This window comes from Aquarana catesbeiana, linkage group LG12, assembly GCF_042186555.1.
Source record: "Aquarana catesbeiana isolate 2022-GZ linkage group LG12, ASM4218655v1, whole genome shotgun sequence".
In the NCBI taxonomy this organism is placed as follows: Eukaryota; Metazoa; Chordata; class Amphibia; order Anura; family Ranidae; genus Aquarana; species Aquarana catesbeiana.
In genome coordinates, this window is record NC_133335.1 from 2,735,549 (window position 1) to 2,762,668 (window position 27,120).

Consider the following 27,120-nt stretch of genomic DNA (forward strand, 5'->3'; position numbering starts at 1 on the left):
CAAGCCCCAGCAATGTACTACTACAAGCCCCAGCAATGTACTACTACAAGCCCCAGCAATGTACTACTACAAGCCCCAGCAATGTACTACTACAAGCCCCAGCAATGTACTACTACAAGCCCCAGCAATCTCTGCTCCTGTCACCAAGGTACCACAATCCCCATCAATTTACCACAATCGCCATCAATTTACCAAATTTACCACAATCCCCATCTGTGCTCCCATGTCACTAATGTACTACAAGCTCCAGCAATGTACTACCAGCACCCCTGACATCAATGAACTAAAGATCCCATCAATCTGTGCTCCCCTGTCATCGATCACCAGCATTTCTGGGTCTGTAAAGTAGAAATGCACATTTCCGTTGTCCATTCCAGCAGCATCCAGCAGAGGGCGCTCACATGACACCACAGAGCGGTACCCACGGATTGTGATCACCATTGTACTGGTGGGTAAAGGGTTAACCCCCCTCCAGACAGGCAGTCTGAGATCTGATCACATGGTTTATATGGGGAGGAGCCATTGCAGAAGTAATCCTAGGTGACAGGAGGATTCCACATGTCATACAGCGCCCCCCTCAGATCACATTTACCATCCAGATGTCTGGGAGGCCGTTTATTATTACCGGTGGACGGATATCTGAACATCGATAAAACAAGAACATGTCTATAGGGGCGATGTTATAAAAAGGTGAACTCCGCACCATGTGGTGATGTTATTGTGTATGGAGTACAGGAAGTGTGATGTATAAAGATCCACCAATGAGAAGAAAGCTCACCCAATATATACGCAGCAGCCGGGATCGCAAGGAGACAGCAGGGCTGATCTCAGTGTAGTAAGGTGAATCTTTCATTAAAATGTGACAACAAATGTAGATTGGAACGTCACACAGGTGGCCTCTCTGTATATTCCCGGTCCAGATCGCTGGCGTGTGGCGCTGATGGCGGCTCCGGTGAATTCCAGGGCTCAGTCACCCCCTAGTCAGCTGTGATATCAGCAGGCGCGGGGTACAGAGGGCCGCCAGGCGTGCTCCTTTTATAGGCTGCGGTTATATCGCTCGCATCAGAGCGTCAACTACATTACCCAGGATGCTATGCAATCAAAATCATATGTAGTGAACAATGACAAAACAATGGCTGAAAAGATAGATAATCCGGAGCTCCACCCAAAAGTGGAAGCTCACTTGTTGGCTTCCTCTCCTCCCCCCCCCCCACTCAAAAGGTGCCCAATGTGGCACGGGGGGGGGGGGGGGGCCCAATAAGCGAGCCTCCACTTTTGGGTGGAGCTCCGGATTAAGTTAAGCAGGCACCCGTCCCACTTCCAGGAGATACCTCGGAATTCCCCCTCCTCCTCCCTCCACCGCACCCGATAGAAAGTGCAAAAGGGAAACCGCTGTGAAGCTGAAAGGTTTCCTTGCCAGTTTTTCCCTTACTACAAATGGCGGCAGCAGCACCTGAGAGCTGAACGGAAAATCAGCCGGGGTGCCGATATGTCAGGATCCCAGGAAAGTGTCCTCAGAGTCATTAGCCACAGTATTTGTACCGGATTTGTAGCTGACTTTCATTTTTTGGTGTGGGGGGGGGGGCGCCGAACTCCTAATTCCTCAATAATTATAGGTGTGAGTGATTGGAGATTATATGGACTCTTCAGAGATGGTTATCGTCAATCTACAATAACTCACTCCTAGAATTGAGGAATTAAATGACAAATTCATCCCCCCTCCCCCGTTTTGTTTATACTTCACAGCCATTCTTTTGTTTTAATTAAATTGTCATTTTTTTTGTTCACCACATAGGATTTTGATTGCATAGCATGCTGGGTAATATAGTAGACGCTCCCATGTGAGAGATATAAATACAGCCCCCCCCCCCCCCCACATCACCACCATGGTATAATCACAGCCTGAAGGAGAACGCACTCTGCGAACGCACACCCGACGGCCCCGCCGTACCCCACGCCCGCTGACATCACAGCCAACGAGGGGGCGACTGAGCCCTGGAATCCTCCAGAGCGGGGCGAGCCGCCATCAGCACCACACACACCCTCAGCAATCAACCAAGATTATACTGAGGCACCTACAGTGCCTGGAAAAAGTATTCACACCCCTTGAACATTTTCCACACCACTCATTTGTGTAAAAAAATAAAAAACAAACTTATTTCATTCCACTTCACAATTATGTGACACTTTGTGTTGGTCTATCACATAAAATCCCAATAAAATACATTTACATTTTTGGTTGTAAGATGACAAAATGTGGGGAATTTCAAGGGGTATGAATACTTTTTCAAGGCACTGTATTGTGACTTACCTAAACATAATCTACTTGTGATTGGCCACTCTTCATTGTAATAATGATGATCACGGCTGCGTCTCCCTTCCTCCTCGTCAGCAAGGACTTGGAAGTCTTTATTATTGAACTTTCCTTCATCTTTATTGTTTGGACATTTTTTATTTTGTGTCTCAGTCGCCCATTTATAACGGCCCTTACAAGGATCTCCGAACTACGGCCCTCCAGCTGTTGGAGAACTACATGTCCCATGAGGCTTTGTAAACCTCTGACCTTCACAGACATGACTGGGCATGATGGGAATTGTAGTTGCTGAACTGGAGGGTCGTAGTTTGGAGACCCCCTGCCTGCTCTAGAGGTTTTTATCACCCACAAACCAATTTCATTTCCATGTATAGAAATCTCTCCACTTCCCAAGCACCACCGCACACCCCATGTACAACGGCTGGGATCGGCACCGCCTCCTGCTGGGCGTGGCTGCTCAACTCCGACTGTTGTGGGTGGAGTCTGGTCACATGATCAGCTGTCAGAGATGGATGACCCCAGCCAGAGGCTCGAATGGAAAGCGAGAGACACTGGGAGGGGCCCTTCTAACAAAGAGAACCTGTCATCAGAGCCCATGTAAACCATGGTACTCCCCCCCCGTGATGTTGGGTGTCTATACGAGAAGACACCTCCTCCAAGGACAAAAAAAAAAAAAAAAAGTCCTGGAGTTGAGAAACACTGATCTAGAGCAACTTCTTTACACCAACAGCCTTCATTTCCAGGGTTCATCGTGTGGCTTCTACAACTCAATCCCCCCCCCCTCCCCCGCTATGAATTCCTGTACTTCCTCACTGCACTACTGACCATGTCAGAGCCATTAGGCACAGCACACCCCACTTACCTTTTGTCCAAGCTTGTCCAAATTATCCAGGAAATATTTTACAGATTCCCCCTGCAAGAGACAGAAAAATCGGTCATTGCAAATTAAAGAGCACCTGTGACAGCATATCCCATAATATCACTGAAGAAGACTGCCCCCTATCAGACATAGGAGGGACCATAGACACCACTCCCATCATACCCGACCTGAAGACTGCCCCCTATCAGACATAGGAGGGACCATAGACACCACTCCCATCATACCCGACCTGAAGACTGCCCCCTATCAGATATACAGGACCACAGACACCACTCCCATCATACCCGACCTGAAGACTGCCCCCTATCAGATATAGGAGGGAGTACACAGGACCATAGACACCAATCCCATCATACCCGACCTGAAGACTGCCCCCTATCAGACATAGGAGGGACCATAGACACCACTCCCATCATACCAGGCCTGAAGACTGCCCCCTATCAGATATAGGAGGGAACACACAGGACCATAGACACCACTCCCATCATACCCGACCTGAAGACTGCCCCCTATCAGATATAGGAGGGAACACACAGGACCATAGACACCACTCCCATCATACCCGACCTGAAGACTGCCCCCTATCAGATATAGGAGGGAGCACACAGGACCAAAGACACCACTCCCATCATACCCGACCTGAAGACTGCCCCCTATCAGATATAGGAGGGAGCACACAGGACCATAGACACCACTCCCATCATACCCGACCTGAAGACTGCCCCCTATCAGATATAGGAGGGAGTACACAGGACCATAGACACCACTCCCATCATACCCGACCTGAAGACTGCCCCCTATCAGATATAGGAGGGAGTACACAGGACCATAGACACCACCCCATCATACCCGACCTGAAGACTGCCCCCTATCAGACATAGGAGGGACCATAGACACCACTCCCATCATACCCGACCTGAAGACTGCCCCCTATCAGATATAGGAGGGAGCACACAGGACCATAGACACCACTCCCATCATACCCGACCTGAAGACTGCCCCCTATCAGATATACAGGACCACAGACACCACTCCCATCATACCCGACCTGAAGACTGCCCCCTATCAGACATAGGAGGGACCATAGACACCACTCCCATCATACCAGGCCTGAAGACTGCCCCCTATCAGATATAGGAGGGAGCACACAGGACCATAGACACCACTCCCATCATACCCGACCTGAAGACTGCCCCCTATCAGATATACAGGACCACAGACACCACTCCCATCATACCCGACCTGAAGACTGCCCCCTATCAGACATAGGAGGGACCATAGACACCACTCCCATCATACCAGGCCTGAAGACTGCCCCCTATCAGATATAGGAGGGAGTACACAGGACCATAGACATCACTCCCATCATACCCGACCTGAAGACTGCCCCCTATCAGATATAGGAGGGAGTACACAGGACCATAGACACCACCCCATCATACCCGACCTGAAGACTGCCCCCTATCAGATATAGGAGGGAGTACACAGGACCATAGACACCACTCCCATCATACCAGACCTGAAGACTGCCCCCTATTAGATATAGGAGGGAGTACACAGGACCATAGACACCACTCCCATCATACCAGACCTGAAGACTGCCCCCTATTAGATATAGGAGGGAGTACACAGGACCATAGACACCACTCCCATCATACCAGACCTGAAGACTGCCCCCTATTAGATATAGGAGGGACCATAGACACCAATTCCATCATACCCGACCTGAAGACTGCCCCCTATCAGACATACAGGGAACACAAAGGACCATAGACACCACTCCCATCATACCCGACCTGAAGACTGCCCCCTATCAGACATAGGAGGGAGCACACAGGACCATAGACACCACTCCCATCATACCCGACCTGAAGACTGCCCCCTATCAGATATACAGGACCACAGACACCACTCCCATCATACCAGACCTGAAGACTGCCCCCTATCAGATATACAGGACCACAGACACCACTCCCATCATACCTGACCTGAAGACTGCCCCCTATCAGATATAGGAGGGAGTACACAGGACCATAGACACCACTCCCATCATACCCGACCTGAAGACTGCCCCCTATCAGATATAGGAGGGAGTACACAGGACCATAGACACCACCCCATCATACCAGACCTGAAGACTGCCCCCTATCAGACATAGGAGGGAGCACACAGGACCATAGACACCACTCCCATCATACCAGACCTGAAGACTGCCCCCTATCAGATATAGGAGGGAGCACACAGGACCATAGACACCACTCCCATCATACCCGACCTGAAGACTGCCCCCTATCAGATATAGGAGGGAGCACACAGGACCATAGACACCACTCCCATCATACCAGACCTGAAGACTGCCCCCTATCAGATATTGGAGGGAGCACACAGGACCATAGACACCACTCCCATCATACCTGACCTGAAGACTGCCCCCTATCAGATATAGGAGGGAGCACACAGGACCATAGACACCACTCCCATCATACCCGACCTGAAGACTGCCCCCTATCAGATATAGGAGGGAGCACACAGGACCATAGACACCACTCCCATCATACCAGACCTGAAGACTGCCCCCTATCAGATATAGGAGGGAGTACACAGGACCATAGACACCACTCCCATCATACCCGACCTGAAGACTGCCCCCTATCAGATATACAGGACCACAGACACCACTCCCATCATACCAGACCTGAAGACTGCCCCCTATCAGATATAGGAGGGAGTACACAGGACCATAGACACCACTCCCATCATACCAGACCTGAAGACTGCCCCCTATCAGATATAGGAGGGAGTACACAGGACCATAGACACCACCCCATCATACCCGACCTGAAGACTGCCCCCTATCAGATATAGGAGGGAGTACACAGGACCATAGACACCACTCCCATCATACCCGACCTGAAGACTGCCCCCTATCAGATATACAGGACCACAGACACCACTCCCATCATACCAGACCTGAAGACTGCCCCCTATCAGATATTGGAGGGAGCACACAGGACCATAGACACCACTCCCATCATACCCGACCTGAAGACTGCCCCCTATCAGATATACAGGACCACAGACACCACTCCCATCATACCAGACCTGAAGACTGCCCCCTATCAGATATACAGGACCACAGACACCACTCCCATCATACCAGACCTGAAGACTGCCCCCTATCAGACATAGGAGGGACCATAGACACCACCCCATCATACCCGACCTGAAGACTGCCCCCTATCAGATATAGGAGGGAGTACACAGGACCATAGACACCACTCATCATACCTGACCTGAAGACTGCCCCCTATCAGATATAGGAGGGAGTACACAGGACCATAGACACCACTCATCATACCAGACCTGAAGACTGCCCCCTATCAGATATACAGGACCACAGACACCACTCCCATCATACCTGACCTGAAGACTGCCCCCTATCAGGCATAGGAGGGACCATAGACACCACTCCCATCATACCCGACCTGAAGACTGCCCCCTATCAGACATAGGAGGGAGCACACAAGACCATAGACACCACTCCCATCATACCCGACCTGAAGACTGCCCCCTATTAGATATAGGAGGGAGTACACAGGACCATAGACACCACTCCCATCATACCCGACCTGAAGACTGCCCCCTATCAGACATAGGAGGGAGCACACAGGACCATAGACACCACTCCCATCATACCCGACCTGAAGACTGCCCCCTATCAGACATAGGAGGGAGCACACAGGACCATAGACACCAATCCCATCATACCCGGCCTGAAGACTGCCCCCTATCAGACATAGGAGGGAGCACACAGGACCATAGACACCACTCATCATACCTGACCTGAAGACTGCCCCCTATCAGATATAGGAGGGAGCACACAGGACCATAGACACCCATCCCATCATACCTGACCTGAAGACTGCCCCCTATCAGATATAGGAGGGAGCACACAGGACCATAGACACCCATCCCATCATACCTGACCTGAAGACTGCCCCCTATCAGATATAGGAGGGAGTACACAGGACCATAGACACCACCCCATCATACCCGACCTGAAGACTGCCCCCTATCAGATATACAGGGAACACACAGGACCATAGACACCACTCCCATCATACCCGACCTGAAGACTGCCCCCTATCAGATATAGGAGGGAGTACACAGGACCATAGACACCACCCCATCATACCAGACCTGAAGACTGCCCCCTATCAGATATAGGAGGGAGTACACAGGACCATAGACACCACCCCATCATACCCGACCTGAAGACTGCCCCCTATCAGATATAGGAGGGAGTACACAGGACCATAGACACCACCCCATCATACCCGACCTGAAGACTGCCCCCTATCAGATATACAGGGAACACACAGGACCATAGACACTACTCCCATCATACCCGACCTGAAGACTGCCCCCTATCAGACATAGGAGGGAGCACACAGGACCATAGACACCACCCCATCATACCCGACCTGAAGACTGCCCCCTATCAGATATAGGAGGGAGTACACAGGACCATAGACACCACCCCATCATACCCGACCTGAAGACTGCCCCCTATCAGATATAGGAGGGAGTACACAGGACCATAGACACCACCCCATCATACCCGACCTGAAGACTGCCCCCTATCAGATATAGGAGGGAGTACACAGGACCATAGACACCACCCCATCATACCCGACCTGAAGACTGCCCCTATCAGATATAGGAGGGAGTACACAGGACCATAGACACCACCCCATCATACCCGACCTGAAGACTGCCCCCTATCAGATATACAGGGAACACACAGGACCATAGACACCACTCCCATCATACCCGACCTGAAGACTGCCCCCTATCAGACATAGGAGGGAGCACACAGGACCATAGACACCACCCCATCATACCCGACCTGAAGACTGCCCCCTATCAGATATAGGAGGGAGTACACAGGACCATAGACACCACCCCATCATACCCGACCTGAAGACTGCCCCCTATCAGATATAGGAGGGAGTACACAGGACCATAGACACCACCCCATCATACCCGACCTGAAGACTGCCCCCTATCAGATATAGGAGGGAGTACACAGGACCATAGACACCACCCCATCATACCCGACCTGAAGACTGCCCCCTATCAGATATACAGGGAACACACAGGACCATAGACACCACTCCCATCATACCCGACCTGAAGACTGCCCCCTATCAGACATAGGAGGGAGCACACAGGACCATAGACACCACCCCATCATACCCGACCTGAAGACTGCCCCCTATCAGATATAGGAGGGAGTACACAGGACCATAGACACCACCCCATCATACCCGACCTGAAGACTGCCCCCTATCAGATATAGGAGGGAGTACACAGGACCATAGACACCACCCCATCATACCCGACCTGAAGACTGCCCCCTATCAGATATAGGAGGGAGTACACAGGACCATAGACACCACCCCATCATACCCGACCTGAAGACTGCCCCCTATCAGATATAGGAGGGAGTACACAGGACCATAGACACCACTCCCATCATACCAGACCTGAAGACTGCCCCCTATCAGATATAGGAGGGAGTACACAGGACCATAGACACCACTCCCATCATACCTGACCTGAAGACTGCCCCCTATCAGATATAGGAGGGAGTACACAGGACCATAGACACTACTCCCACCATCCACGGCTCTCAGAAGCCAGCACAGTATCCAAGGTGTGCACATGGCACCTCTGCTGGAACTCAGCTAATCCCAGGATTTTGGGTGGAGGCAGCCAGTGCCAACACCTATCTATCCTGGTACTGTCTGGGCTCGGTGGTAGTATGTAGAGGGTATGAAATGTACAGACTGACAGGGGGTGATAATCCCCCAATAACTAAACACAGAGGTGAGGGAAGACTTCATTCATTCTGTAGCAGTATAAAAAGGTCATGTAAACACGGGCTGTAGTGATAGAGAACTGGAGACCCCTGCCAGACACTGAGCCCAGGATGTGGTGCTGATAGTCATAATTCAATAGAAAGAAAAGGACTGACTGTTTACTGGACTCTTCATTCACCCACCTGCCATACAATAGACATGGCTGTAGATGTGACAGTCCAGAATACACAATGTCCCCATCCCTAGAGCACAAAAAGAATTACTAACTACAAAGGGATAGTCCCAGTTAGCGTGTTGCAGATCACCACATATCACCCCCATATAAAGGGGCTATGTACTAATAGTATTCTGGACGAAGGATCCCATCACCGAGATACCGGAGAGTTCCCAGAGGGAGCCAATAGAAAACATCCCCCTCTATAATATTAGATTGTAAGCTCTACCGAGCAGGGCTCCGTTTACCCCGGTAATAAACTATTATAATCATACGGTCTGCATTGTAAAGCACTGTGTAAACTGTATGCACCATATAAATCCTGATTATAATATTATAAGAGGAGTTCAATCAGCCAGGAACATTTCTCTGATATATACACAGGCAATAGAGGAAAGAAGATGGACTCCAGTCTCTATAAATACCCCGGATGTCTCTACAAGAGACCTTTATAGTGACCCCTCCGCACGTTTCTGTAAAGTGGGCACACAGAGCGAGAACAGCAGGGAAGGGTCGTGTCCACCGGGACAGGGAGGAGGGGAGGGGAGGAGGGGAGCAGCGAGGGGCTTGTAGCCTGCATGTGGGGAATCCAAATGCCGGCCCAGCAGGGGAACAGACTGACACTCAGCTGGGAGAACGGGGGTCCTCTGCAGGGGGCAGCTCCCTGGGGCCTATGTAGCACAAACACTTGTTGGGCTGTGTGGGGAACTTAAGGGTTGTGGGGACAAGATGGCAAAGTTGGTGCTGGGGAATCAGTGGGAGTAGGGTCACCGTGACACCATCCCCCGTCTGATCAATGTTTATAAACAACGTTACTTCGATCAGATGGGATAGAGATACAAAGTAACATTTTATATAAACATTACACAAGAGATGGAGAGGAAGTCATTTGGTTACATTTGTCTTCACTCATCTACAAACCAAAACAACGCGCTTCCATCTGACGTGATAAACTCTTCACTATTCTCCTTATCAGATTGCAGGTTTTTGGTTTTACATTTTATTTATAACAAAATTTGTTCCCATTAAATCTCTTGTTAACACTTAGTTTACCCCAATCAGCCCCAATGAAGCCCCCCATTCTCCATGCTCAGCCCTGTATCTCATGTAGAGGAGTTCTCTCTCCCGGTGCCGATGTGTGGAGACAAGAATGTCTATAAAAGTGAAGACGATCGACGTACAGCCCCCAACACATGCACTATGAATGATCCCCAATATTTAAACGTTTATTATATTATCCAAATATAATAAACAAAGTATAAAAAGTATATTTTAGCTTGCTTCATATATTTTTGTATACAAATTGTATACAAATCAAATTATTCCTTCTCTTTTCTTTTTCTTCTCTATGGGGCCGATATCTGCCCACGAGGATCATTTGATAGTACAAAGTCATTATGGAAGAAAAGGTAAGAAATACCCAACTATATGGATTTTTATTTCTTTATCTAGTTTATATGAGTTGTCCTAGAGGAAGAATCTGAGCTAAATATACAAAAAGGTATATGTGAATACGCCATCTATGTGCTGTGAGTGGAACTTGTGTAAATACAGAATACTTAAGAAAATGCAATTATTAAAAAAAAAAAAAAAAAAAAAAAAAAAAAAAAAACAGACAAAAAAGAAAACCCAAATCGTTTTAGGAAGACAATATCCCCAGAAGAGAGCCTTGTTGTCAGATGTATTCCCGTGTTCTATGTGAAGTGACCCCCCCCCCTAATCTATATGAAATGTTCCAATAAGGAGTCCTTTATTCCCCGGTAATAGGGGGGACGGTGTTCATTGTGATTTCTCCCCGAAGGTGTCTGTGTTCCAGATGTGAGGACGCCGCCACGCCATCCATCCACCACTCCTCTCTAATTACAGAGAGGGACAGGAAAGACAGGCTGGGCAGGGCGCTGATTCACAGATGGGACGCTCCGCAACTTCACCAGGAGAGATGACACAGGAGCCAAGGAGAGATCCCCAACATCTGTCCAATGGGGGGGGGGGGGGGGGACAGGGGACGACACATGAAAGGGGTGGGGTACGTATATAGTACCACCTGTTACATTCTATACTAGATAACACCGCACAGAGAGCTCTCCCAGACCCCCCCTCCCCCATAAAACTCTACAACACATGGGGAGTCGCCCCCCCCCTTCATGTCAGAATGGGGGTCTGTCCCAAAGTTTTATAGTTCAGGGTGGATAAAAAAGAATAAATAAGATTTGGGAGACAAAAAAAAAAAAAAAAACACCACACCTATCTACAGATACAGGTTTTCTATTTAAGATACATTATTAATTTAGTTTACTCAGCATGACATGGAGCTCAGTTATGTAGCATGAGGCTGTATAATCTGTAATATTTACATTTTTGGTGAACAATGAATCCAAGCAGAGATAACACGCACTGCATTGATGCATTCACACAATTTCACAGTAACCAGGAGATACAATTCAGGAATATTCCCTTATCCCATTGTACACTACAAACTGTATGATTGTTTGAAGAGAAATTCATCTGTACCAGGCTCCAAGTGTGTGGAGGAAGGGCAAGCAGGAAAAAAAAAAAAATGAAAGTGAAACCTTCTAAAAAGCAGCTTATGAACCTTGTGATATTTCTCCGGAGTGCTGTGTGTCTTCTGGCCCTGATACGGTGAACGGGGGGACATACCGGACCCCTGCGGTGACACGCTCCATGCGGCAGTGTGAGCCCATCCTTAAAGAGCACCTGTCACTTCAGATCTATCATGGCAGTGCCCGTTAGCGGGCATCCACTCACCTGCTGCTGCCACGTCCCTCACCTTGTTGTGTCACCGCCGCATCACCAGCCGTCCCATTAAAGGGGATGGGACCGTCGGTGAGTGAAGAGCGGGTCAGAGGACAGTTGCTCTTAAAAAAATTTGATTTAAAATCGGAGTTGATTTATAAATCGAATCCACCCAGTTCCGATCCAGACTTCTGTAACTACTTGAGAGCCTGCCATGTACTGCGGACGGGCTGCCCCCCGCACATCGCTGGCCTCGTCTGGGTACAGGGCATACATTACCAAAGACATGGGAATACATCTAAATTTATGGTGAAATTTCATTGGAGGTTTCATTGCAGAAATTTAAAAGTTTTTTTTTTTTTTTTTTTTAAATCTTTTCGTTTATCGCAAAAAATAAAAAACGAAGTGATCAAATACCACCAAAACCAATATAAGTGACATTTGGGTAGAGTGTTGCATGACTGCGCAGTTACCAGTTAAAGTAATGCAGCGGCATGCCCTGGTAATGGGGGAGGGGTAAAACCTTGTGGGAGGTGAAGGGGGTAAATGTGCGTTGTGGTGGTGGTGGGGGGGAGGGGGAGAGATGTCCTACAATGTGTATCAGTGCACACCGGAGACCCCTGCCCCCTAATACTAGGAACGGATCTATGGAGGGCCCATTGGCTGGCCGGATTTCACAGATTATAGTTAAAGGGGGTCTCCTCTTGCTGATGACATGGGCTGGGAGCGGAGGAGGGGCAGCGTGCCGTCCTCGTCACCTGAAAGGAAACTTCTCTCCCAACAGACAATAGCAGGAAGTCTGGCACACGCCGGCTGTCTGAGGATAACGAGAGAATCAATTCCCCCGACACGGGGCCCACCACAGTCCTGTGTACAGAGGACAGGAAGTCAGCTGTGTGCAGGAGAACGTCTTCCCCACAGACAGCACTGAGTGTTATTAATAGAGTTTTCATAGAACAAGAGACACTTTCTGCTCACCGACCTTTTATGGAGCTGGGAGGACGGAGAGGAGCCGCCGAGTCCCGACCGTTCTCACACTGCAGACGTGCCTGGAGGATTAGGCAATCCCCTCCCCCCCCTCCGTTCTCTTCACAAGACAAACACGGAACCGTCACATCCAGGAAAATACTGATCCATATTCTACAATGTCCACAAAATAAAGTCTCAGGGATGGTGAGAACCCCTCATAATGGGCACAGCGGGTGTACAGACCCGGGAACTCAGCACAGGGATGGTGGGAACCCCTCATAATGGGCACAGCGGGTGTACAGACCCAGGAACTCAGCACAGGGATGGTGGGAACCCCTCATAATGGGCACAGCGGGTGTACAGACCCGGGAACTCAGCACAGGGATGGTGGGAACCCCTCATAATGGGCACAGCGGGTGTACAGACCCGGGAACTCAGCACAGGGATGGTGAGAACCCCTCATAATGGGCACAGCGGGTGTACAGACCCAGGAACTCAGCACAGGGATGGTGGGAACCCCTCATAATGGGCACAGCGGGTGTACAGACCCAGGAACTCAGCACAGGGATGGTGAGAACCCCTCATAATGGGCACAGCGGGTGTACAGACCCGGGAACTCAGCACAGGGATGGTGGGAACCCCTCATAATGGGCACAGCGGGTGTACAGACCCGGGAACTCAGCACAGGGATGGTGGGAACCCCTCATAATGGGCACAGCGGGTGTACAGACCCGGGAACTCAGCACAGGGATGGTGAGAACCCCTCATAATGGGCACAGCGGGTGTACAGACCCAGGAACTCAGTACAGGGATGGTGAGAACCCCTCATAATGGGCACAGCGGGTGTACAGACCCGGGAACTCAGCACAGGGATGATGGGAACCCCTCATAATGGGCACAGCGGGTGTACAGACCCGGGAACTCAGCACAGGGATGGTGGGAACCCCTCATAATGGGCACAGCGGGTGTACAGACCCAGGAACTCAGCACAGGGATGGTGAGAACCCCTCATAATGGGCACAGCGGGTGTACAGACCCGGGAACTCAGCACAGGGATGGTGGGAACCCCTCATAATGGGCACAGCGGATGTACAGACCCGGGAACTCAGCACAGGGATGATGGGAACCCCTCATAATGGGCACAGCGGGTGTACAGACCCGGGAACTCAGCACAGGGATGATGGGAACCCCTCATAATGGGCACAGCGGGTGTACAGACCCGGGAACTCAGCACAGGGATGGTGGGAACCCCTCATAATGGGCACAGCGGGTATACAGACCCGGGAACTCGGACGGTGGGAGTCCTGTCTGAACCCATTCTCAGGGTCCCCTCATAATTTCTCAGCCTCGGTATACACAGGAAGTGACACACAACGGTCACATATTCCGGTCACATGCCGGGTCCCTGATGCTCCAACACACACGGGGTCTCCTGGACTGAGGGGTCAGGTGATTGTTTGTCAAACACAAATATCAGCATCTTATCACAGAGCACAATGTAGAAACAAAACACGACAATAGAGCTCGGGGGTGGGGAGGGTTGAACTTACAAATACAGCTAAAGATTCTGAAGTGTAAAGTACATAGAATACGTTCCAATCCACCCACCCAAAAAATAAATAAATGTCCTTTTGGAGACCCAATGACATGAAAGCCGAGTATTTCCTTCTCCTTTCTCTGATCACAGGACCCTTTCCTCGTTATATGAAAAGGAGCACCTCAACCCCCCACCTTTCCTTTAGACAATCATGCTGCTCCTTGCTGATCGCTGGGTGCTGGAGCCTTTAGCTGTATTCTGCCCCTCAGTCTAAAAGTGTAACCAAGTCACTAATGAGTAGGCGGGGTTAGTATGGAGGAGCATGCACATCTAAAGGGATACCAAGGATGCGTTTTTTTATGTAACACTCATGGACAGGAGTACAGTGATTGACATCCCCTCCAACATTCACACAAACATCACAAAGGACTGACGGTACAGGAAGCAGAGAGGGGGGCCAATCCCAGACCAGGCCCCTCCCATTATCTCCTGTACAAATTAGGCCCCTCCCATTATCTCCTGTACATACAAATCACAGACCAGGCCCCTTCCATCATCTCCTGTACATACAAATCACAGACCAGGCCCCTCCCAGTGTCTCCTGTATTTACAAATCACAGACCAGGCCCCTCCCATTATCTCCTGTACATACAGGTCACAGACCAGGCCCCTCCCATTATCTCCTGTACATACAAATCCCAGACCAGGCCCCACCCATTATCTCCTGTACATACAAATTAGGCCCCTCCCATTATCTCCTGCACAAATCAGGCCCCTCCCATGATCTCCTGTACATACAAATCAGGCCCCTCCCATTATCTCCTGTACATACAAATCTCAGACCAGGCCCCTCCCACCTCTCCATGTCTCCTGTACATACAAATCACAGACCAGGCCCCTCCCAGTGTCTCCTGTACATACAAATCACAGACCAGGCCCCTCCCAGTGTCTCCTGTACATACAAATCACAGACCAGGCCCCTCCCATCTCCTGTACATACAAATCACAGACCAGGCCCCTCCCAGTGTTTCCTGTACATACAAATCACAGACCAGGCCCCTCCCATTATCTCCTGTACATACAAATCACAGACCAGGCCCCTCCCAGTGTCTCCTGTACATACAAATCACAGACCAGGCCCCTCCCAGTGTCTCCTGTACATACAAATCACAGACCAGGCCCCTCCCAGTGTCTCCTGTACATACAAATCCCAGACTAAGCCCCTCCCAGTGTCTCCTGTACATACAAATCACAGACCAGGCCCCTCCCAGTGTCTCCTGTACATACAAATCACAGACCAGGCCCCTCCCAGTGTCTCCTGTACATACAAATCACAGACCAGGCCCCTCCCATCTCCTGTACATACAAATCAGACCAGGCCCCTCCCAGTGTCTCCTGTACATACAAATCCCAGACCAGGCCCCTCCCAGTGTCTCCTGTACATACAAATCACAGACCAGGCCCCTCCCAGTGTCTCCTGTACATACAAATCACAGACCAGGCCCCTCCCAGTGTCTCCTGTACATACAAATCACAGACCAGGCCCCTCCCAGTGTCTCCTGTACACACAAATCACAGACCAGGCCCCTCCCAGTGTCTCCTGTACATACAAATCACAGACCAGGCCCCTCCCATCATCTCCTGTACATACAAATCACAGACCAGGCCCCTCCCAGTGTCTCCTGTACATACAAATCACAGACCAGGCCCCTCCCAGTGTCTCCTGTACATACAAATCACAGACCAGGCCCCTCCCATCATCTCCTGTACATACAAATCACAGACCAGGCCCCTCCCAGTGTCTCCTGTACATACAAATCACAGACCAAGCCCCTCCCATCATCTCCTGTACATACAAATCACAGACCAGGCCCCTCCCAGTGTCTCCTGTACATACAAATCACAGACCAGGCCCCTCCCATCTCCTGTACATACAAATCACAGACCAGGCCCCTCCCAGTGTCTCCTGTACATACAAATCACAGACCAGGCCCCTCCCAGTGTCTCCTGTACATACAAATCACAGACCAGGCCCCTCCCAGTGTCTCCTGTACATACAAATCACAGACCAGGCCCCTCCCATCATCTCCTGTACATACAAATCACAGACCAGGCCCCTCCCAGTGTCTCCTGTACACACAAATCACAGACCAGGCCCCTCCCAGTGTCTCCTGTACACACAAATCACAGACCAGGCCCCTCCCATCATCTCCTGTACATACAAATCACAGACCAGGCCCCTCCCAGTGTCTCCTGTACATACAAATCACAGACCAGGCCCCTCCCAGTGTCTCCTGTACATACAAATCACAGACCAGGCCCCTCCCAGTGTCTCCTGTACATACAAATCACAGACCAGGCCCCTCCCAGTGTCTCCTGTACATACAAATCACAGACCAGGCCCCTCCCACCTCCCAGTATTCATACTGCACTGCGGGCAGATAACAGCGCTGTGTTCCTTTCAGTGTCCAATGACAGGCAGGCAAGACCTGTGTTACTGAAGTACTGCAGAGAAAAATAAGGTGTATTGCTATACCAGATGGGGCTGCACTGTGTGGCAGAGCTGTATAAATGTCAGGTCTGGATGGACAGAAATAGAAATCCTCTCTTAGGAAATCAGCTCCTGTGTATGTACGGAGTTCAGTGATTCTGATTGGTGGATGCCCCAGATTGTGGAATTCGTGTCTGGGGTTGCTCTGTTGGGCACTATGAGGATGCCATTGGCACGAATGAAGACTGTCCCTGGAAGGGTGCTATGGCTGGACTGCTGGGATATGGCTGTTGCCTGGAGACAGATAACAGGGGGGGGGGGGTGCAGCTGTCATGACAGCTTCCCTTTATTGTGGAGGATGGGTATGTGGGAGGACAGGTGTATACTCAGCCCTCTGTATATGAACAGTGTGCCTATTGTCTGCTGAGAACATGTGACATGATAGGACGACACGCTGGACTGCCGCCCAACCAGAGAGATCAGGAGAGCGATGACACGGCAACCACCATCATCAAATTATGGGATGTATCACCAAGCCTGGCTACAAACTACGTTTATTTTCCATCACCCCAGCAAGAGAGATCACAATACTAACTCAAGAGATGTCAGTACAGCAATCTCCCCTCATGTTCTATCCCCACCCCCCCCCACCAATGGCTGCCAGTGCTGATTGGATGCTGGCTCTCCATCATATTGGTGTGATCACACATCACATGATATCATTTACATATAATATCACTATTAGGAAGACCCACACACACGAATATTCACCAACATATTTACACATTTCACATTAAAAAAACAAAATCCATTTGATTTGTAAATTATTTTCAGTGCTTTGTACCATTGCGGACAGGCGAGACGGCGTTTACAGTCAGCAGATACACTTTTTGTAGCCGCTGACAGACAGAAATGTCTGGAACTTCACTTTAGATTTTAACGTTGTGCGAGAATGATTGTTCTCACTCAGACGATCGCAAAAAAAAAAAAGTACCAGTACAACCACTTAAGCAAAAAGGACTTTCAGATTTTAAATCCCAATGCTTTATTTTGCTGACAAATTGCTTAGAACCCCCCCCCCCCCCCCGCATTTCTAGCTACGGCCACCTTCATTAAGGGCAGATGAATACTGTAGAATTTACTTCCTGGAATCCATCTGCCCTTAGATCAGGCATGCAAGCAGGAGTAGGTGCTTAGTTGCAAAAGCCCCTCCTGAAGACTCCTGGGATGTAGGACATCATTTGCCTAGGCCAGAAACCAGGAAGTAAAAAAAAATATGCAAAAAAAAAAAAAAAAAAAAAAGTGAACGTGATCTACTTTCCTATCCATTTACAAACACTAGAAGGATTATAAATAGTTCATGTTGATGGAGAGAGTGACGTTCCACATTAGGGCCATGTAAAGGTGGACCGAATCTTGGCCGGTTCAGCCCCCCATGCCATCACTGCCAGCAGCTATAGTCACCGAGCGTGATCATTGTGTTCTGCCACCCAGCCGGCAGAACACCATAGTGCTGCAGGAGAGATTTCCCCATAAACATTGTGTTGTTGGGGGAATTGAGCCATTTTCTAAAGTTTCATATTCTATGGCTTAAAGGCGAAGTTCACCTTTAATTAAGAAAGAAAAAAAAAAAAAGTGCACATCGATGGCATTTGCTCTGCAGCCTGTAAAGCACTGCACCCGTGATCAGCAGACTGGGAGTGCAATGCCAGGATCCTGCAGAGTACACCGTCTGCCCGGACATCAGTTCATGGCACCGCCATGTGGGCGGAGTCCCGTACGGCCATGCCATTTTAAAATTTTGACAGCAGGTGCAGGAAGATTTCCCCCCCCCCCCCGCCCACTGTCACGGGGAGGGGGGAGAGGAGGTAGGACCTGGAACATGTAATATGTTCCAAAGGTTATCTTAACCTTTACTTTATCTCCGGAAGATTTACCCCCCTTCATAATAGACCATTTTTTTGCCCTTCAGCACTGCGCTGCTTTAACCTCTTGCCGACCAGCTGCCGTCACACTGCGGCAGGTTGGCTCTCCTGCACATACCGCCGCCATAGGTGCAGGTCAGTCTGTGCAGGGAGGCCAGCGGGCGGGAGCGTGTCTGTGATATACAAGGTCTGCCGGCGACCTGCGATCGGTGTACACAAGCAGAACGGGAAACTGCCCATGTAAACAAGGCAAATGTCAGATCTTCTGCTCCCTGTCATCAGGAACATCGATCTGTCATGTCCTAGTTAACCCATCCCCCCTACAGTTAGAACACGCCCAGGAAACACACTTAACCCCTTGATCGCCCCCTAGTGTTAACCCCTTCCCTGCCAGTGTCATTTACACAGTAATCAGTGGCTATTTTTAGCTCCGATCGCTGTATAAATGTCACTGGTCCCAAAAAATAAAAAAAGTCCAATCTGTCTACCGCAATCCCCCTAAAAATCAGATTGCGCCATTACTAGTAAAATAAATAGTCCTAAATCTATTCCCCATTTTGTAGACGCTATAACGTTTGTGCAAACCGATCAAAATACGCTTATTACGATTTTTTTTTTTTTAGCAAAAATATGTAGAAGAATACATAATGACCTAAACTGATGGAGTTTTTTTTTTTTTTTTCTTCTTTTCATTTTGGGGATATCGCAAAAAAAAAAACACCACACACATCACAGAGGTGATCAAATACCACCAAAAGAAAGTTCTATTTGTGGGGGGGGGGGGGGGGACATAAATTTTATTTGGGTAGGTCGCACATTGCTATTTAACCACTTCAACCCCGGAAGGATTTGCCCCCTTAATGACCAGGCCCTTTTTTGCGATATGGCACTGCGTCGCTTTGACTGACAATTGCTGCCGTGCCACGCTGTACCCAGTCAGTTAAAGCGAAGCCGTCGAGCAACGCTGTACCCAAATCAAATTTATGTCTATTTTTCCTCACAAACAGAGCTTTCTTTTGGTGGCATGTGATCACCACCGGGGAGGTTTAATTTTTTTTGTGATATACACAAAATGATCTATATCTCTCTTCTCCCTCCCCCCCAAATATACCAGGCCCTTATCCTGCTGACTAGCAAGCATGGGGACAAGTTGCTTTGGGGGTCTGAGGCAGAACCCCCCCTATGTTTAGGGCATGTGGCCTTGTATGGTTCGGGGGGGGGGTTATTGGAGTCCCCTTAAAATCCTTACCAGACCCAAAAGAGCCCGGTATGGCCCCCCACATCGGCCCTCTCGGGCTCCCCTATCCCACTGGGAGACCCCAGATACTAGCCCACACATCCGCTGCCCGAAGATAGGCACATCCGCTGCCTAGTCAGAGACCTGAAGATAGGCACATCCGGTTTACTGTCATCTTCGGAATTTTTAACTTTTTTTTTATATTATATTTTATTATAAAAATTTAAAAATAGGTAATTTTTCTCCTTCATTGATGTACGCCGATGAGGCGGCACTGATGGGCACTGATGGGCACCACTTGGACATTGATAGGTGGCACAGATGAGGCATAACTGCCTCTTCCTCTTCGGGACCAACTGCCTCTTCCTCTTCGGGACCGATGAGCCGGTGAAAAAAAAATAAATAAATAAAAAGATTACCGAGCTTTTGTTTACATCATGTGATCAGCTGTCATTGGCTGACAGCTGATCACTTGGTACTCGGATCGGTGATCACGTGAGTCTCAGTGACTCTGATCAGTGAGCTCCGTGCACGTCCTGTAGATTACGTGCACAGGGGAGGCCGTCAAATTCAGGTCGCCGCTGTGGCCGTCATTCGGCTATATCGCGGACGTCAAGTGGTTAAAGTGCCCCCTGTCCAGAGGCAAGCGCCCCGCCGGGGGATACCCGCACGCACAGAGCCCCGCCGGGGGACAGATAGATCATTCAGGACACCCAATGAGAGTTCACTGGAGCGTCACAAAAGATGTTTCAGAGTGGAGGTCATCTCTTCACAATGAGAAATGTACAACCTTCTTCACAGACAGGTCTGTGCACCAAGTGCTTACCAGGCACAATGCCACCGTCCTCTTCAGGTGCCACACTACGCACCGATTAGCCCTCCTCCTGATGCCAACTCTGGATCGAAAAACTCCCACCCTTCAGGTGCCAGGAGCTGCATAACAATGCCAACACCACAGGCACCCCTAAACCAGAGCACGAGGACGGATGGACGGGAGGGAGGAGATCGTATAGCCGATTCCACACTCTATAAATCAGTGTATATCAATGGGTAGGGTGAAATGGTCACATGAGATTAAAGGGCGGGTTCACCTTTTCCCAAAAATTGTAAAGATGGAACTCGCATCCTCCCAGCTGCATGCACCTTCCACCATCCATCTCCCAACACCCTCTCCAGCCAGTTTAATGGGCATTGCACACAGTGCCAGAGGCTGTGCAACAGCGTAATGTGAGCAATGGCCACCTGACTCCACTGACCAAGGAGAATCCTTGTGGCGTTCCTTTTCGGGAACTCTCATGGAAGAACTTCTCATTGTGGTCAGTGCTGACCAGGAGGGCTCACCATTGCTCACATTACACGGTTATACAGCCTCCAGCACTGTGAAGTGCTGGACTGGAGAGGTTGGTGGACGATGAGGGATCACATAAGCTGCATGTAGAGGGGGAGGGGCACTGGGCATTAGCTCACTTATTGATGAACAAACCCTTAAAACATTTGGGGTTGAACCTCCTGAGATGAAGTTGCATTCTTGTAGTGCAAGCGTCACATTCACACAACAGGGGCTACATGTGATCACACCAACCAATACACCACAATTCTGTGTTAATAAGAACCTCCCCTCTTACCAGCTGGAATTCTCGGCGTCGGTCGTATGCATGCTGAATGCCGCTATCCGCCCATAATGCCTTTATACACGACAAGTGTGTGAGGAAAATGTGCGTCTCCACCATTCCCTGAACTACCATGGCCGAGCGCGTGTCAAACGCCATCATCACTTCTCCATGTTTCTGATTGGACAGGTTCCCCCAGGGGATGTGCAGCTTCTCACGGGCGTCCACCAGCACTCGAATACCTGAAAAGACAGGGGGGGGGGGTCAGTACTTCTGATACACCAAATGACAGGTACACTTTAGTCCCCCTAAAACATTCCCTCATATAAAATATTAGTTTCGGCACAGCGATGGGGACCGGAACACCCCCATCCAACAATTCAGAGCACAGCGATGGGGACCGGAACACCCCCATCCAACTCACAGAGCACAGCGATGGGGACCGGAACACCCCCATCCAACAACTCACAGAGCACAGCGATGGGGACCGGAACACCCCCATCCAACAACTCACAGAGCACAGCGATGGGGACCGGAAAACACCCCCATCCAACAACTCACAGAGCACAGCGATGGGGACCGGAACACCCCCATCCAACAACTCACAGAGCACAGCGATGGGGACCGGAACACCCCCATCCAACAACTCACAGAGCACAGCGATGGGGACCGGAACACCCCCATCCAACAACACAGATATACCCACCTCCGATCAGCAGCACACAGTGGGCGGGCACAGCTCCTCTCACCAAATCAAAACAGCTGGGAACACAAATCTACTCTGCATGAGAACCTTCCAGGGAGATCCCACACTCTGTGTGTGACTAGATCAGGTTCCTGCAGGCAGTGTTGATTTTGTCGACTAAATGAATACTATTTTAGTTGACTAAAATACAACTAAAACTGAGATGACTAAAATACGAAAAACTAAAATGGCAAGTTAACACTGGTCTGTAGTGCATGTTCATACCTCAATACCTTAATATATGAGATTTTTCACTTCAGCAGTATATAATAAGGAGTTTGGAAATTGTAGAGAAATGTTAACTAATGCATTGCAATTTAATTACACCCATTAGATTTTAGATGACTAAAATGAGTTTTAGTCGACTAAAATGTACTGGAGATTTAGTCGACTAAATACGACAAATCGAAATTTGCTGCCAAAATTTACACTGCCTGCAGGAGGCACTTAACCAGCTTCAATGACGGACACTCTCTCCCCCCCCAAAGCCAATTTTCAGCGCTGTCACACTTTGAATGGCAATTGCACAGTCATGCAACACTGTACCCATATGACATTTATAACTTTTTTTAGACACAGAGCTTTCTTTTGGTGGTGATCAAAAACCACTGGGGAGGTTTTAAACATCTGCTAAACAAAGACCAATTTTTTTTTTTTTCAAAAAATGTAGTTTTAGTTTGTTAAAAATGTTGTAAATCAGTAATTTTTCTCCTTGACTGAGGTTGCACTGATTGGCATCACTGGTGGGGCTGCACTGATAAGCATCGCGCCGATTATCAGTCCAGATGTCTCCACTCAGAAAAGCCGCTTATCGACTCTCATCACACAGTCAGCAAGAGGAGAGGCATGCCGATAACTGATTGGACACAGCTGATCACATGGTAAAAAACCTATGCCATAGACTCTTTACCATGATTGAAGATACATTGTACCAGTGGAGCCCAAAAGAAGACATATTGGGGGGAGGGGGGTCTCAAAGAGAACCCGTCACCTAAAAATCATCACATGGAAAAAATAAATAAAGTTACACCCAAGCACAGAAAATCCCCCCCAAACAAACATTTAAAAGGCCACCCCACATAGACGCACATAGGAATGTAAATGCACGTGACGGGGGGAGCATGTGCGTGAAAACGTTGACTGCGATACACATTACATATCACCGGGCTCGCCAGAGAGCAATAATTTCAGCACCAAACCTCCTAACACTAAACTGATGACCTATAGGGGGCTTTTGAAGTGTCACTTATGGAAAATAAAAGGGTACTGAAGTTTGTCGCCATCTCATGGGCACATGCAAATTTAAGGTTTGGCATGTTGGGTATCTATTTAATCTGTATAACCTCGTCTTATATATTTTGCCAAAAAAATGTGGCTAGTTTATGGTGGTTTCTTGTCCTAAAATTCACTGTAAATGTGTTTACTGAAAATTTGACCTTTGTGGTAATATCACGTGACATAAAAAAATTAGAACTACCACTATTTTATTCTCATGGGTCTCTGCTGTCTGCACTGGGGAGGGGTTACAATCACCGATCTCCCTGTAAACATTTCAATAACGCAGCTGACAGCCGCTTCTCCTCCTCTCCTTCCAGCTGCTTTATTGAAATGTATTCAGGGAGATCAGTGATTGCAATTCCTGCCCCCAGCGCCACACTGATCATCCCGACTGTCCCCCCTTATCCTCCTCCGGTCACTGACTGTCCCCCTTATCCTCCTCCGGTCACTGACTGTCCCCCTTATCCTCCTCCGGTCACTGACTGTCCCCCTTATCCTCCTCCGGTCACTGACTGTCCCCCTTATCCTCCTCCGGTCACTGACTGTCCCCCTTATCCTCCTCCGGTCACTGACTGTCCCCCTTATCCTCCTCCGGTCACTGACTGTCCCCCCTTATCCTCCTCCGGTCACTGACTGTCCCCCTTATCCTCCTCCGGTCACTGACTGTCCCCCTTATCCTCCTCCGGTCACTGACTGTCCCCCTTATCCTCCTCCGGTCACTGACTGTCCCCCTTATCCTCCTCCGGTCACTGATCACCGTAAAATCTGTTTACAATGCGTCAGTGAATGAACGGAGAGGAGCCTCTGTCTCCTGTCCATTCATCTTCAGTGCAGCTGAGGCTGCTGAGAAAGGGACTGGGGAATCTGTGTCCTCAGTCCCTGTCTCAAAAGGGAGATGTCGGGTCTAGGGGTGACCAAAGGGTTAACTGTGTGCTACCTTTTACTAAATAGATGTGTTACCATCTGCACAGAGCCCTGTGTTGCTTGTTGCTCTGGGCTGTGATTGGACAAAGCCAATCAGCTGGTCCCAGCCAGTCACAGCAGTGGGTGGGGGGGGTGGGGATCCTGAAATCCAGGAGCAGACAAGAGGCTTACCAGTCCATCACTTTACAGACCGCCTGTCAGCAGTACATTGCAGTCAGTCGGTTCACAAGTGGTTAAACCACTCAATGGTGTTTATACCATCCTGCCTGTTTAATACTCCTATGTGCCTGTGTTTGTTTTATAAAAAATAAGCTATTCTTTACCAGTTCTCAGACAGCTGAAGCGGGGGGGCTCATGTGACGCTGCCAGCTCTCTCCTCTCCCCGTCTGATAGCTGAAGCGGGCGGGGCCAAGGATTATCCGCTGACGTCAGTCAGGAGGAGGTAAGGAGACAGATGGCGGGTCACGCAAGTAGCGATCGGCGCTGAGAACTGGTAAAGAACAGCTTATTTTTTTTTATAAAACACAGCCACAGGCGCACATAGGAGTATTAAACAGGTAGAATGGTATAAAACATTAACTGAAACTTCAGCAGCAAGAGGGGTGGGGGGCAGGCACTGACAGGCAGGGGGGAGGAGAAGAGGAGCACAGAGGAGTGAAAGGAGGACTGTGGATGACGGAGGCACAAACTGACCACAGTGTCAGGGCTCAGCAGCCATGATATCGCGTGGTCAGTTTACAGGGGGAAGGCATAGCCAGGCAGAATCAGCCAGGTGTTTTAGGTGTTACAGGGGGCCAAATTACACAGAAGCACTGTACTCTACAACATGCTTTAAGGGAACAGGATAGGTTAGGTTAAAGCTTTAATGCACTTTTATAGATTAAAAAAAAAAAAAAAAGCTTTTTATTTATCCTACAACAGCCCTTACCGAAATGTCCAGATTGTTTTATATAAAAAATATATGTTTTCCTGGACGTGAAAATGTTAAGACACAGGAAGGAGTTAAGACACAGGATAGATCATTCATTTGGCAGAGTGTGCAGGAGCTGAGCGATCGGATAACGACCTGTGTGGATACTGTGTGTAGTATTGAAAACACAAGCATGTCCTGGGTTCTGTAAACAATCCGATTGTACAATCTTTTAGATCCACCATCACCTTTGTAGTACAAGGGCCTGACTGTATAGGTGGGTCCTCCCATTACATTGCTTTGGTAAACCTTAAGGAGAGATTGTACAATGTATGGCCACCTGAACTGAGGGTCAGCTCAGGTGGGACTTAGCTGTCAGGCCCTGGTCACATCTCGACATAGCGAGAACTCATTTCCGCATGCTTTTTTTTGGCATTTTGGAGCATTTGTCATGCATAGGGCAAGCCGTTCACCTGAATAGGCTGCCCTACACACAATCGCCCCAAAGACACTCCAGAACTTTTTTCTAGAGCGTAGTGTGACCTTTTTTCCTGCGCTCTTTTGTTGCATTTGCAGCACGCTTCTGAAACAGGCAAAGAGCGCATTTGCTGTGCACTTTGCCATGCGTTGGGAAACGCACAGATGTGAATGGAGCCTCATTGTTCTTGTGTAAACACAACGATTTCACTTCCAGGCCTCCATCACTCCTAGCGTAGTGGCAGCACACTTTTTTTGGCTTGTTTTTCCTGCGACGCGCATAGATCAGCCTGTTGATTTCAAAGGGCTGCCCTACACATGTCAGTCATGAGACATTTTGGTGTTTTGCACTGTGCGTTCTGCTGCGTTTGTCGCAGCAGAACGCACAGTGCCGCATTTATTCCACATGGAAAAACGTGGTATGCCGTTAATTACTGGCACCAAAAGTGCAACTAGTTAAATTTTAGCTGTATAAAAAAGGTGGCCATACAGTGTACAATCCGATTGCAACAATCTCCTTTAAGAAAACTATATAATAGGAGGACAAAATCTATGCAATCACTCTGCATGAAATCAGGCAGGCCCTTGCACTACATTGTACAATCAGATTGTATAGTGAGCTTTACAGAACCCAGGACACTTCTATTTTCAATACTACATCTCTATCCACATCGCTCAGCTCCTGCACACTCTGCCAAAATGAGCGATCTATGGTTTTGTATTTGGTGAGAACGGTGATCACCAATTACATTGGTGAAAAAAAGTGCACCTGCAGAGGTGGGCGGGTGTTAGCGATCTCCTGGAGGGGTGAAGGGAAGCTGCAGGGTGTGTGCTAATCAGCTGGTGAACGCCTTCCAGTGTCCTTAACAGTTTTCACTTCCCGGAGTCCGTCCAGGAAGTAATGGAGAAGTGTTTTTATACAAGCTGGACACAGAGGGAAGGGCTGTGTAGGATACATAGAAAGATTTTT

At 49.1% G+C, this 27,120-nt stretch overlaps 1 protein-coding gene across 1 annotated transcript in view; it reads right to left on the reverse strand.

Moving 5' to 3' along the window:
- Positions 1-22,058, reverse strand: part of GNA13 (G protein subunit alpha 13) — a gene marked incomplete at its 5' end in the record, with an annotated part of 33,338 nt that extends 11,280 nt beyond the window's left edge. The window contains 2 exon segments of the mRNA XM_073607126.1: positions 3,177-3,227; positions 21,832-22,058. Of these exon segments, the coding sequence (XP_073463227.1) occupies positions 3,177-3,227; positions 21,832-22,058 (278 nt within the window).
- Positions 22,059-27,120: the final 5,062 nt, after the last annotated feature.